At 40.1% G+C, this 13265-nt stretch overlaps 1 protein-coding gene across 1 annotated transcript; it reads left to right on the top strand.

Moving 5' to 3' along the window:
- The first annotated feature begins 3988 nt into the window (after nucleotides 1-3988).
- LOC148023074 (translocon at the outer membrane of chloroplasts 64-like) lies at nucleotides 3989-13188 on the top strand. The gene is made up of 13 exons (XM_087696062.1): nucleotides 3989-4539; nucleotides 4631-4783; nucleotides 4865-4989; nucleotides 5286-5411; nucleotides 7185-7367; nucleotides 7460-7610; nucleotides 7703-7871; nucleotides 11304-11438; nucleotides 11534-11737; nucleotides 11819-11946; nucleotides 12036-12087; nucleotides 12176-12245; nucleotides 12636-13188. The coding sequence occupies exons 1-13, from the start codon at nucleotides 4136-4138 to the stop codon at nucleotides 12719-12721; spliced, it is 1986 nt and encodes a 661-aa protein (XP_087552188.1). The 5' UTR covers nucleotides 3989-4135; the 3' UTR covers nucleotides 12722-13188.
- Nucleotides 13189-13265: the final 77 nt, after the last annotated feature.

Raw genomic sequence — 13265 nt, 5'->3', positions numbered from 1 at the left:
CTCAATTTGAAGTGCACAAGCACTTAAGCTTGAATTCATTGGTCCCAACAACAATGGAACCAAAATATAGTTGCTCTCGCGAGCATGCTCCAAGATCCACAGACCGCTTATTGCTTCAAGCATTTCAAGTTGAGAGCTATGGCTACCTCTTACATAGCCATGCGCACTCTTCCACATGCAAATGTAGTGAACTTACCTTTGAATATGATTGAGTTGTCTTTTCCCGCGAATTTGCCACCGCGGTAGATCCACAATCCAAGATGCGCTCTCAAATAAGCTCCATCTCCAAGCCCCAAGCATCGATCTCCATAGCCATGTGCGCAAGAAAGGAGAAGAAATGATGATGATGATGATGATGATGATGAGAGGAAAATAAGAGCTTCTCCATGGTCCCTCACTCACACACACACACACACACACACACCCCTCCCACACTCCCTCTTTCATACACAAGAAGGAAGCAAGAGCAAGAAGCAAGAAGAGAGCAAGTTTGGCCACACACCAAGAATGAGGTTCTCCATTCACTTTTTTACTTTTATACGTGCCCTATCTCCTCCTTGGGGGGCAGCCGTCCCCTTTTTGGTATGGCCTTTGTCCATTCCTCCACTCTTTTTCCTCCTCCTTCCTATTAGCATTGGCCGTAGCCTGTGCCTCTCATTCTTTACAACTTGCATGGGAGAGAGCTTGGTGCTCTTTTACAAAATAAATTACAATGCAGTTGGCACTCTTCTTGCTAAAATATTAAGGTGCACTTATTTTTGTACGTTTCCTCTTACATTTAGAATTTTTCCTATGCTTCATGTCTTCAGATTTTTCTGGGTGCACATTTGTCCTCCCTCTTCCTATTGCCTTGGGACTGTCTTCCTATTTCGATTTTTTGGATTTTCCCATCTTGGTCTTCCGAGGGTTAATAAGGCCATTGCTACCTATATAATATTCTAAGGAATCTCTTTCACTCATTATGAATGAAAGGTAATCCCTCTTAGAGGGAATCCAACATCTAAAAATATATTTATCATATTTCTTATCATGAGGATCTAAATTGGATCATTACTATCCACTGATTTCCATCTCTATTCATAAATATTCTAAATAATCTATTTTATTCTCTGTGAAGGAAACGTTTTGCCTTTGGAAAGGATTCTAACATCTGGAAAAATCTTTACACACACACACACGCGTGCGTGCACATGCACACACACACACACACACACACACACACACACTCACTCTCTCTCTCTCTCTCTCTCGTACATTATCTTTTACACATTATCATAAAAAATAGATTCTTCTCTCTCTCTCTCATGTGATTTGTCATCTCTCCTCACTCATTATAATTACTCTCACCTCCATCCTATCTCTCTCTCTCTCTCATACACACCACACACACACAATAAATAAGTTACACACACATACATACACATTATAATCTCTCTCACACACTCTCACATTTACTCACTCAATCACTTTCTCTCTCTCTCTCTCTCTCTCTCTCTCTCTCTCTCTCTCTCATATATGTATAAATATACTTTTTATACATTATAACATATAAATCTATCAAGCCTAACATCAACCCTATGTGGCAAGTACATGATGCTCCCAAGCTTCCTCTCTCTCTCTCTCTCTCTCTCTCTCTCTCTCTCTCTCTCTAACATGTTTTTTTGTTTTACCCTAACCCCTAGGCCCTCAGACTCCTGAAGGATTCCTCTTCTTCTTCTTTCTTTACCCCTTGAAGGAAAATTTATGTGTGTGTGTGCGTGTGCACGCCTCCATGCACATCACGTTGAAGGTGATGATACAAGATAATTGCCCTTTATCATTGCCACACACACAAATGCACAAAGCTCTATCACCATCCTTGCCTTTGCCTTTGTCCCTTCCTCTTCTTCTTCTTTCTTTATTAAGTGCTATGCTCTATTCTCCCAACATGCCTAGTTTGCCGCCAAATGTTTTCATCCAAGGCCTTCTCTTTAGAGCCCATGCCCTTGCTATGAATCCTTGATGTGCCCAAGTCCTTCGTTTTAGATAAAATCACCTTTGATTTTGGCAAGAAGGTGGTCCCTTGTTTGGTTGCTACTTCCCCTGTATCTTCCTTTGTGCTTGTTGCCATGGCCACACTTGAGTGGAGAACTTCTCCAATGCATGTGGCTTTCCTTGCCCACCATGTGGCAAGTGGTGTCGACACTACATTTCCATGCTAGCCCTCTTGGCCATGCTAAATGGGCACTTTGCCCTTCTACACTAGCTTGTGTTTCAACCGTGCTACTTGGGGTGCATATTGGAGCTTTGATGCCAACTGGGTGCCCATTGAGTCACTCGATGTGTAGTGTAGGAGGCTGATTGATTTGCCATGACGAGCTGTAGTGTAGGAGGCTTGGGATGTATGATAGCCTCTACGAGCAATTGCATGAGACCATGTACATGAAGAGAGATATCAAATATCATTATATTTCTCTTTGTATGTTTATAGAATCCAAGATGTAATGTATTATTTCTAGGATTTAAGATGGAAAAAAGTATAAAGTGTTAGACTCATGTAAAACCTACATATGTCATATTAACAAGTCATTCAACAACTGCAAAGCAACTTAATAAGACTTCAATTTAACTAAAATTCCATGGAGCATATATGTCATATCTATGTTGTCTTCTCTACATCTCATCACGCTTCCTTTAAAAAACAATATTATAGAGAGAGAGAGAGAGAGAGAGAGAGAGAGAGAGAGAGAGAGAGAGAGAGAGAGAGAGAGAGAGAGAGAGAGAGAGAGAGAGAGAGAGAGAGAGAGAGAGAGAGAGAGAGAGAGAGAGAGAGAGAGAGAGAGAGAGAGAGAGAGAGAGAGTCTTCACACACTTAGCACCTCACATATGAAAGCATTTTCACACAGAAATAAACATATGTTGCTTATTATATCACATAGCTATATATGATTATTTACATGCTTCGATGAAAAATCTCAATAAATAGCCTAATGACACTCCTAACATTTTCACACATTAGGCAAGAAGTGCCTCATACTTTGCATGCAAAGCATGTGATTTTTTCTTTTATGAGTAAAGGAAAGTGGTAGTACCGCATGACCGCTTCCCTTTGCTCACAAAAGCACAAAGTGAATGAGGTGAAGTCTCATGAGCTTTGCAAGTTCCCAAACTATGCAATGTGCGGTTAATAGGTCTGGTGGGCAACATCTAGTATTATAATATGTATATAACACACACACACACACACACACACACACACACACACACACGCACACGCACACGCACACGCACACGCACACGCACACGCACACGCACACGCACACGCACACGCACACGCACACACACACACACACGTGTGCATGTGTGTTAATATATGTTACATTTATATGTGAACCACATTCCATTTTCATAGCATTGTGTTTTGTGGGGCATATGCATAGAGCGCCTAGTTATAAGCTTGTGTGCGTGCACACATTAATATACTTTACAGTTATAAATGAACCGCACTTCATTTTCATATTGACGTGCTTTGTGTGGCATATGCACATAGCACCTAGTTACAAGTACAAACTTCATTTTAGTTCCACACCTCACAATGGTATAAATATTTTACCTCTTTCAATACACATCAAATTTAAAAAAACAAAAGAGAAGCCAATGGGGTTTAATGCTCACGAAGAACATTTTTGGTAAGAGATACAAACTCTAAAAAGTTGGAGAGATATTTGAATCAAGTTATATGTATTTACCATTTTTACAGCTAAAAAATCTTCTACTTTAAAATTGAAAGGTTGTTTTGAAAAATTACAATTCGTTTTACATTAAACCTCAGTGTTTGGCAAACATTGATGGGATTGTATCCTAGTAGTGTGAGTATTGTGGGTGCATGAATTCAAACCCTAGCTCAGCTTCCTTGGTGATACAAATCATTATGAGTCGAAAAAATTAAAGGGGAAAATAATTAAGTACATTATAAATACAAGTGTATATAATTGTGTGTAGGCATCTTTTATTGGTTCTCCAAGGGAGGGGGAAGGGCTAGGCTTTTCAGCGTTCGGGGGGTTTAGGGAGTTTTATGCTTCCCTCCTCCCACTCCCTTGCCATCGGGCCTTAGAAGTAGCAGGGACATACCATCGGAGAGCAGTGGCATGCCCCCATGTGGAAGCGATTCACCACAGACGGTGAGGGAGGCGCCTCCTCTCGCGCCATAGCCACAGTCCCTGCTACCAGTAGCAGCAGCGGTGGCGGCGGCAGCCACAGCACCCCTAGCCAGTCTTTTGGCAGCAACAGCAGCCACGCAGACACAAGTGCTCCTCCTCCTCCTCCTCCTCCTTCTTCCGAGAAGTCCTGGTATTCCTCCATCATGTCCTCTCCAAATGTCTGGGTGCTCCTAGGGTTAGGGATCGCTGGCATCATCATATTCGCACGCTCCCGCCGCAAGCAAATCAGTAAGGACTTTGGAGCCTTCATCAAAACCTTGGAGCTCCTCCCTCCTCCTCAGCCTGCTCCTCCGAGCGCCCCACATCCTCTCAGTAACCTCACATTCGCAGCCAAAGACATGTAAGAGCTTCTAAAGCTGCATTCTTAACGGCCTCATTGGTTTAGGTTCGATCGAAGGTTGCATTATTGAGATTTGTTGTTGGCAATGTAGCTTTGACATCGAAGGTTTTGTCACTGGATTTGGTAATCCTGATTGGGAGAGAACTCATGAACCTGCTTCTCGCACGGCAACTGCTGTTTCACTTCTAGTCCAGGCTGGAGCCACATGCGTTGGCAAGACTCACATGGATGAAATGGCCTACAGGTATGCCTTCAAAGTCAAATGTTAGCTCTGAAAGCATGCAACAATATGTTGATAAAATTGTTGTTCCACTTGTCTTGGCAGTATATGGGGTCAGAATAAGCATTATGGCACTCCAGTCAATCCAGCTGCATCATCTCGACTGCCTGGTGGCTCTTCCAGTGGTTCGGCTGTTGCAGTTGCAGCATGTCTCGTTGATTTTGCTTTAGGTATGCCACAATTGTGATCTTTTTTTCTCTTGCATTTGCCACAATAGTAAGTACTGAACTCTTTTGCTTTTTTACCGTTCTGACTTGGTTTTACATGTCTTGAATGTGTTTATACTTATTCTGTGTGAAGGCATCACTCTAGAGCATCAATCGAGATTGTTCTGATGGAGGACATGTGAATAACTCAAAATTTGAGAAGTTTTTCTGTCTCTGTTGTTTTATTGATAAAACTAGTTATTATGTGTCAATTGTATGCATTGATGCAAATCGGCTCATTTGGATCATGTCTTGATCAGGCACAGATACTGGTGCTAGTGTCAGGATACCAGCAGCATTCTGTGGTATTATGGGATTCCGTCCATCCCATGGCGCTGTATCGTGTATTGGTGTTGTTCCTATGTCACAGAGTCTTGACACAGTTGGTATGTATGCCTCATGAGTGTGATTTGAAGTTCAATCTCAATGCCAATCTATCGCAGATGTTGTTTTTATTGTGAAGATGATTAGAGATGTTGAAGAAATGGTATCAATGTCAATGTGTTGTTGGGGGAGGGGGAGTCTGTTTGGTGGTGGTAAACTCAACTGTTTCACTAATGAATTCCAAATTAACTAACGGTCACTTGCACATAAAAAACTATGGGTTTTTTCATCAAAACCTTTCCTAGACCTCAAGAGAATGGTTTATTTATTTTGCAATATCAAAAATGACTTTTCAAAACATTTCATTATAGGGCTTGATGTTTCTTTGAAGATACACAACACAATTGAAATACTAGCTCTTTGGCTTCTAAATGTTATGTCCTTGGACCATATAGACATGCTTGCAATAGTAAACTCTTTTCAGTGACATGCAATAAACTTTAGTCCTCATACAAACTAGGATTTTCTGAAGTTAATGTCATCAGTAAACTTTGTGAAGCCAATTAGCACTCCTACAAGGATGTTCAGTCCTTGGATAGAGAGCATCTTGAGTGAGTCAAATCAATCTGGCCTATTGCTAGAGTTGTGTGCGCTTGTTTCAAATTTAAAATGCTGAGACAAGTAAACTTTTCACTTAAAATGCTGGTGAGAAGACTAGCAAAATGAAAAAGATTTTGTAGAGCAGAATTTGATCTAGAATTTTTTCTTCCACAAGCTCATTTCCACTCATAAGTCGACCAAACATGATAGACAATTATAGCACTCAATATAAGGCGAAGCCACATAAGTTAAAATGAGTGGTGAAAATTACGACGAGTGAAAATGTCTATCATATTTGGCCAACTTATGAGTGGAAATAAGCTTGTGGAAGGAAAATTTTTAGATTAGATTCTACTCAACAAAATCTTTTTCATTTTGCTAGTCTTCTCATCAGCATTTTAGGCGGGAAGTTTTCTTGTCTTAGTATTTTAAAATTGAAACAAGTGCACACAACTCTAGCTATAGGCCAGGCTGATTTAACTCTCACTCAAGATTCTCTCTATCCAAGGATTGGATATCCTTGTAAGAGTGCTTATTGGCTTCACAAAGTTTGTTGATGACATTGACTTTAGAAAATCCTAGTTCATATCTTTCCTCAAGGAGTAAAAATGCTTGAAGTTTGCAAGAGATTAACTTTCTATCATTGAAGATCTCTTATTCGTAGCAACAAGCATCTTCTTTCTTCTTTTCTCACTATCTTTGAAACATTAGAAGTTTCTAGTATAATGAGGGCTTACGTTTGTTGCTAGTCAATTGAAAAGAGTCTACTATTGCAAATAGGTGTGTGTATGTATAGTCCAAGGACATAACACTTACAAGCCAATGAGCTAGTTTTTCAGTTGTGTCGAGTATCTTCAGAGGAATACCAAGCCTGATAATGAAATGTTTTGAAAAGTCATTTTTGATATTGTGAAATAAAGAAACCATTCTCTTGATTTCTAGGGAAGGCTTTTAAAGGGGGAACCCATAGTTTCTGGTGTGCAAGTGATCGTTAGTTAATATGGGGATCATTAGTCAAACAGTTGAGTTTGCCACCACCAAATCCCCCGGCGCGCCCCCCCCCCCCCCCCCCCCCCCCCACACACACACACACACACACACACACACACACACATACAAACCATCCAAAAAACCTTTTTTTTTGGATAACTTATGATCTAGTATGCCAAAGGCAACTGACATACTTTGTTTATACTTTTTTATAATGCTTCTCCTTTGCTGGTGGTGAATATCAGGCTGGTTTGCTAGGGACCCAGACGTATTGCGCACTGTGGGCCATGTCTTATTACAGCAACCTTATGCTGAAACAAGGCAGCCAAAGCGCGTGCTCATTGCCGATGATTGTTTTAGGCTGAGCTTGAATGCTGAGGACACGCTAATGCCAATAGTTATTAATTGTGTAGAAAGTACATATGGAAGTATGATGTTAGCTCTTCTCCTCAAATTTCTTGTGATAGAGAGTCTATGTTCAAAAGCCAGTTGAGCTGAGATTTTCTACTGTTTGGATCAGGGCAAGTTGTGACCCGCATTAAGCTTGGACAGTACATTTCATCCAAGATCCCCAGCCTTAAAAGATTCAAAGCAGATGTAGATAGTGAGAAAGCTGAACGCGGTGTTTCTAGTTTGAACTCTTTGAGAAATGCACTGCAGCTGCTTCAACGGTGTCTTTCTGATAACTTTCTTACGTCTTTGTAGTATTTCTTGTACTGGAATGCTAGATACTGACATACCAGCATTCCATTTATGAGTTCAGGTACGAATTTAAGACAAATCATGAAGAGTGGGTCAACAGTGTGAAGCCTTCTTTGGGCCCTGGAACTTCTGATCGAGTGAATGCTGCCATACAAACAAGTTCTGAGCTTGTAGCGGACGCATTTAAAGTCCGGAATGAAGCTCGTGTTGCTTTGAATGAACTTCTAACGGTGTGTACACATACTGGTTGAATGGTCAATTAATTTTGACATTTACTTTGATAGACTTGAATTGTGCCTGTTGATCTTTCTTTTGTCTAATAAATAAAATCACAAGCCCATATTTGTGGGATGTTTGTCTCTGTTTGTTTTTGGTTTATTTTTCTTCAGTAGCTTTTGTTCTGAAGGTTAAGGATAGTGTTAGGACAAGTTGAACATTATTCTCTGGGCCCTCTTAGCTGTAGGGATTTTGATTATATGACTAAGGTAAGGTAAACAGGTTGCTGTTATGTCATGCAGTTTCTTCATGAAATGACAGTCTTAAAGTAGACTTGATAGCACTGGACCTTTTTTGTCAGAATTAGACATGAGCACATTTTTGATGCAGAGAGCTCTTATTGTTCTATAACTTCGAGATATGATGACGTCCCTGACAAGGGTATTTGGAGTGCAGTTAAGAATTTAGCTATTTGTGTTACATGACTTGTCATCTATGTTGTGAGCCATGTAGAGTTTTGTGCAAATGTTTGTCTAAAGAGTTGTACATTATTGAGGATTGGTAATTAGGCAGGAGTTTTTTGTAAAAGAAAGTTGTGGTTTGCTCAATCGTCTTTTCTTTTGTGTGAATTTTGTTTCATGACTTGTTATAAATGTTATAGACTAGCATCTGTCATAGGCAGCTCCTCTTCTGTGTAACTTAAGAGTTTGGGAAAGTGTTTGTGTTTGCAAAGTTATACATATTCAGGACTAGTAATTGGGCTCCTTTTTTAATAGAATTAAGTTCTAGTCGGCTCAATCCACTGTCTCGACTTTTTGGGTAAGTTTTGTGACATAAAGGTACACCCGAATTACAAGAGTGCCTTGCACAGTTGGCTGGAGTCACTACTGCAAGTCATTTAATTCACTTAAGATGTCAAGCTAGAAGAGTGCTTTGTACAGTCAATTGATTGTCTTGTCCAAGAGGCTAGTTTCTAAAGTGAACCTAAGCTAGAAGAAGTGCTTTGCATAGTTGGTTAGAGTCATACACTCCCCCTTATAAACAATGCTTTGTCAGAAGTGATGCAGCAATGGAAACATAGACAAGTGCTGAAATGAATTTTGCTGAACATAAGACAAGGGAAAGAAAACAGAAGAACACTGCAAAAGAAGCGAACTCAAATATGTGCTCGGGAAATGGAATCCATATACCAAACACAAGACAATTGCATACAATAGTGAGTTATTGGTTGCGTGGGCACTGGCATTGGCTCCTCTCTCCAATGCGAAGTCCACCTGAAGAATGATGATGACTAATGATGATTGAGGAGGAGGAGCCCAATAAATAGGCCATAACCAGCAGCTGGTTGGCCAGCATTAAACTGGCATAAAATGCCAAAAGCCACATGAAATGACCACTATATAATGCCTGAAAACCATACAAATGTGCTCAGCCTATTAGGCATGCATAGATTCACACATAAGCTGACAATCTTGCTAACATGCTCTATTGCTCCTCTGCTGTCTTTGAACCAAAGTGTGAGCTGGATGTTGATTGGGTGCTTACTTCATGGCAACATCATTTATAGAATGATTTGATGGGTGGAAATCAAAGTTGTAGACAAATGGGGCATACTGACACCATCCTTGGCATGCGAGTGCTGACTGCCACCATGTGATCCGTTTTGGAAAGGGGGAGGGGCAGCATCTTTAAGGTGGAATCGAACTTGTGTCCTTCCGTAGGAAAACCAGATTTGTAACCACTAGAGCTAACTTCAAGACTTTTGTGGCTTGTTTTGAAACTTTGGTTTTGGTTGAATGCTGTGTGCTGATGTTGGTCCTACACACACATTAATATGAACGGCCAAGTAGTTTCATTTGACAAATGGAGAGAGCTCTTTAAAATCTTTTCTACTACCCCTATGCCTCATTGATTCCAGTTTGTGGCTTGCCTTATAAGCACTAGATATGCAGTTGGTAACAATGCTGCCTCCTCCTTGATACTTATAGCACTTTTACCATAATAACAAGGTTAAATCTTTATTACATTACAGTAAACCAGAAAACTGGAAACAAAAAGCTCTCAAATGATGATTGTGTGTATTTTTGTTCTATTTGAGGATTGGCTTACATAGGTATTGAATGGGCTGCTTGTCTGTGATGAGCATAATTGCAAGATGGCTTTGGTGCATGCATCCATCTAGTCCTTGACCTTTGGCGTGTCTATAACTTGTCTGTGTAGTAGACCTGTCCAATAAGAACTTGGGCTTATTCTCAGAACAAAAAAATCAAAATAGAGGATCCAGAGGAGAGTCAAACAGTCATTTGGACTACAAGCATAGTGTAGTTAAGCCATTTCAATGCAAAACTCTTCAAATGTTTTGGTTGAAACTCTAGTTTGCTAAGGCAGTATTCAACGGGTGATCCTCTCTATGCAATAGCAGATAGGATAGGGACAAGAGACAGATGTTGAGGGTTATTGGCATAGTAGCATTAACACTTGTTTAAATAGCTAAGGAATCACATTGTATGTAACCTCATTAAAGCTTGCAGTTGAATTTGTAATTTGAGTGTAATTTTTCACAAGCAATGATGAGAAACTGCAATTTTGAAGGATGCTAGTCTCTGCGGGGAAAGTATGAGATCTATGCATCAAATAAAATAGGCAAAAGATACCTTTGGGATTTACAGATAATTCAAGCTGTGAGGACAAAGGTGGTGAACATTGGATAATATATTTGAAAAAGACCAAAGGATTATAGGGACACTAGCAGACTATGAGTTACATAGCAATTGGCAAATGGTAGGTAAACCTTGTAGTACTTGGAGATTATTTCAATGGTTTGTTGGGAGGAGGCACTAATTGTATCAGGTGTCTCACCCAGAGCATATATAAATTCATGCAAGTCTGCATAAGAATGGTTGCTGCTATGGGCCGTGGCCATTGTTGACTGCACCAACTGCTAGAGTTGCTTCTTGTTTTAATACTTCCACCTAGAAACATTGGAGTATCTGCAAGAGAACATGGGATTTCTGATGAAGCAGAAGATTTGCATCTGTGACACTTTGATAGAAAAAGATGGTGCAAGATAGGAACATTCATTTGTCAGCAATATCCTTTTTTCCGTTTACAAATTAATCTCTTCAAAGCTAGTGTGGGGAGACACATATGTTGTGTCAGCAGTGCACAAATTTCATACAAGTTCACTGCCAATATTGACTCTCAAAGCAGACCTCACAAATACGAACCTTACCTCTCAAGGTCAACTGCTAGTATGAGTTACTAATCAAATTAGTGTGTTGATACGTTAATATTCGTTAGCTTACATTGGGAATGAAAATCTGGTCAGCAGCGTAAACAACTGCTCTGAACCACTGGACCTTTTGGAGATGCACAACTAATTAGCTTTTTGTTGGAATTGTGTATGCTGTAATATATGGCTTATAATCTGATATCTATGGTTGTAGAATGATGGGATCTTAGTTATTCCTACCTCTCCTGGTCCACCTCCAAAGCTGCGTTTAAAAGAGTCTCACCTCGTGGACTACTGGGAAAAAGCATATACTTTGCTAAGTATTGCTGGCATGTCAGGCTCTTGTCAAGTATGTGCTTTGCTTTCTTATTTTCTTCACCTCTCACTGAGTGATTATATTTGGTCATTGCATTAGCTAAAGCCAAGTTGCTTGCGTTTGTTTAGGTTAGCATGCCTGTTGGACAGGATGATGGCTATCCTATGTCAGTGTCTTTAATTGCCAAGCATGGGGCAGATCGCTTTTTGCTTGATACTGCCAAATCTCTCTTTCCAGTCCTTCAAAAAGGAGCAGAGGCTTACACAAATGGTACAGATATGTCTGCTATGATTGCCCGAAAACCAGATGCTGCAGAGTCTGCAAAAGAGAAGGTCTTGTATTTGCTGCTTTGGAATATGTGTTTTTCCTGATGTCATATACTTAAGTCTGTTAAATGCTATTTGCTTAAACAGGGAAATGCTGCATTTAAAAAGAAAGATTATAGAACAGCTGTAGAGTATTATTCTGAAGCTATCAGACAAGATGAAACAAATGCAACTTATTACAGCAATCGAGCTGCTGCATATTTAGCATTGTCCAGGTATGTTGCATCTGGACAATTCTCCTGCTTGAGGTAGTTTAACATTTGGGTAATAATAGATAAGGTGACCAATCTACCTGGATGTGCAGTTTCCTTTTAGCAGAGGCTGACTGCAGCAAGGCACTTGAACTTGACAAGAAGGTATATTCCAAGCTGCTTTTGGAAAGACAACTGAATCATGGGGCGAAAGCTTGACTTTGATTGTGTTTTCTTTTTTGTTTGGAAGTAGAATGTGAAAGCCTATTTAAGAAGAGGCACTGCACGGGAATTCCTTGGCTACCACAAGGAGGCTGATGAAGGTGTCCTCTGAACCTTATGTATTGTCTCTCATAGTTCTGGTGTACCCAGGATCTCAACAACCTTATATTTGGGTGCTGGTTTTCAAGTTTATTTTTGCTACATTAACCAGTTTCTTGGTGGATCCATTATTTTTGCCACCCTTTGCATTTTCATGTGTAGGTGGCTAGTTCTCTTCTCACAAGGTGGTGTGTGGCTGTGTAGATCTTGTGCAGCACCTGTAGTGTACCTACAAATTCACTACACTAGATTTAACAGTTTTAACGATTGTGTTGTATGTCTATTTCTGGCTGATTTCCCGACTGATTCTTTAGCTGTCGTTTTTTGGTCTTCTGTAACATGTTCTGAGTGGCTATTGTTCTTTTCTAAAAATATGGTATGTTGCTGTATAGATTTTAAACAAGCACTTGTTCTGGAGCCCACCAATAAGGCTGCTGCAGATGGTATTGAAAGAGTACGGAAGTTCATCTACAGGTAGTTGTACGGGTTGGCTCTGCAACGGAGATTAAAGCTTTTCAGTGCAAGTGTGGAGTTACTCCCTTACAACAATGTGCAGCCTTATTTTTGAAAGGAGATGAAGGGTGAGCCTTGGTTATATTTGGTTTCACGATGATTGGCAAGGACAATGCATTGTGGGGTGGTCTTATTCAAAAATTTTGGCGACCTTGACAAGCAGAACTCTTGGCTTAGTGGAACTGGCGGGTTGTAGGATACTAATAGGAAATTGTATAGGTGTGAGATACAGATGTTGAGGTTTAGTAATTGTAGTAAACCTGTCCTTAACGGAAATTGTGTTTGACATTGTGGGCTCTTTTTAACTCTTAAGATTGAACTGAGCACAATTCATTCTTAACAAATGGCTCTTTGGGAATTTTAGCCAATCAGACCAAAAACGAAAAGAAAAGAAAAGAAAGGAAATTAATGAAAATAAAGTTCTTGTTATTCTCTCCGTGTTTGCACTTAAGCAGCTTGTCAGTTTGAATGCATTTGTTCACTTTGAGATAGACATATTCTGTCTTCTA

Source organism: Lygodium microphyllum, chromosome 16, assembly GCF_053477565.2.
Source record: "Lygodium microphyllum isolate KBCC chromosome 16, Lygodium_microphyllum_v1.1.10, whole genome shotgun sequence".
NCBI lineage: Eukaryota > Viridiplantae > Streptophyta > Polypodiopsida > Schizaeales > Lygodiaceae > Lygodium > Lygodium microphyllum.
The sequence above is the reverse complement of the archived record's forward strand: the minus strand, read 5'-3'. Positions and strand labels throughout refer to the sequence as shown.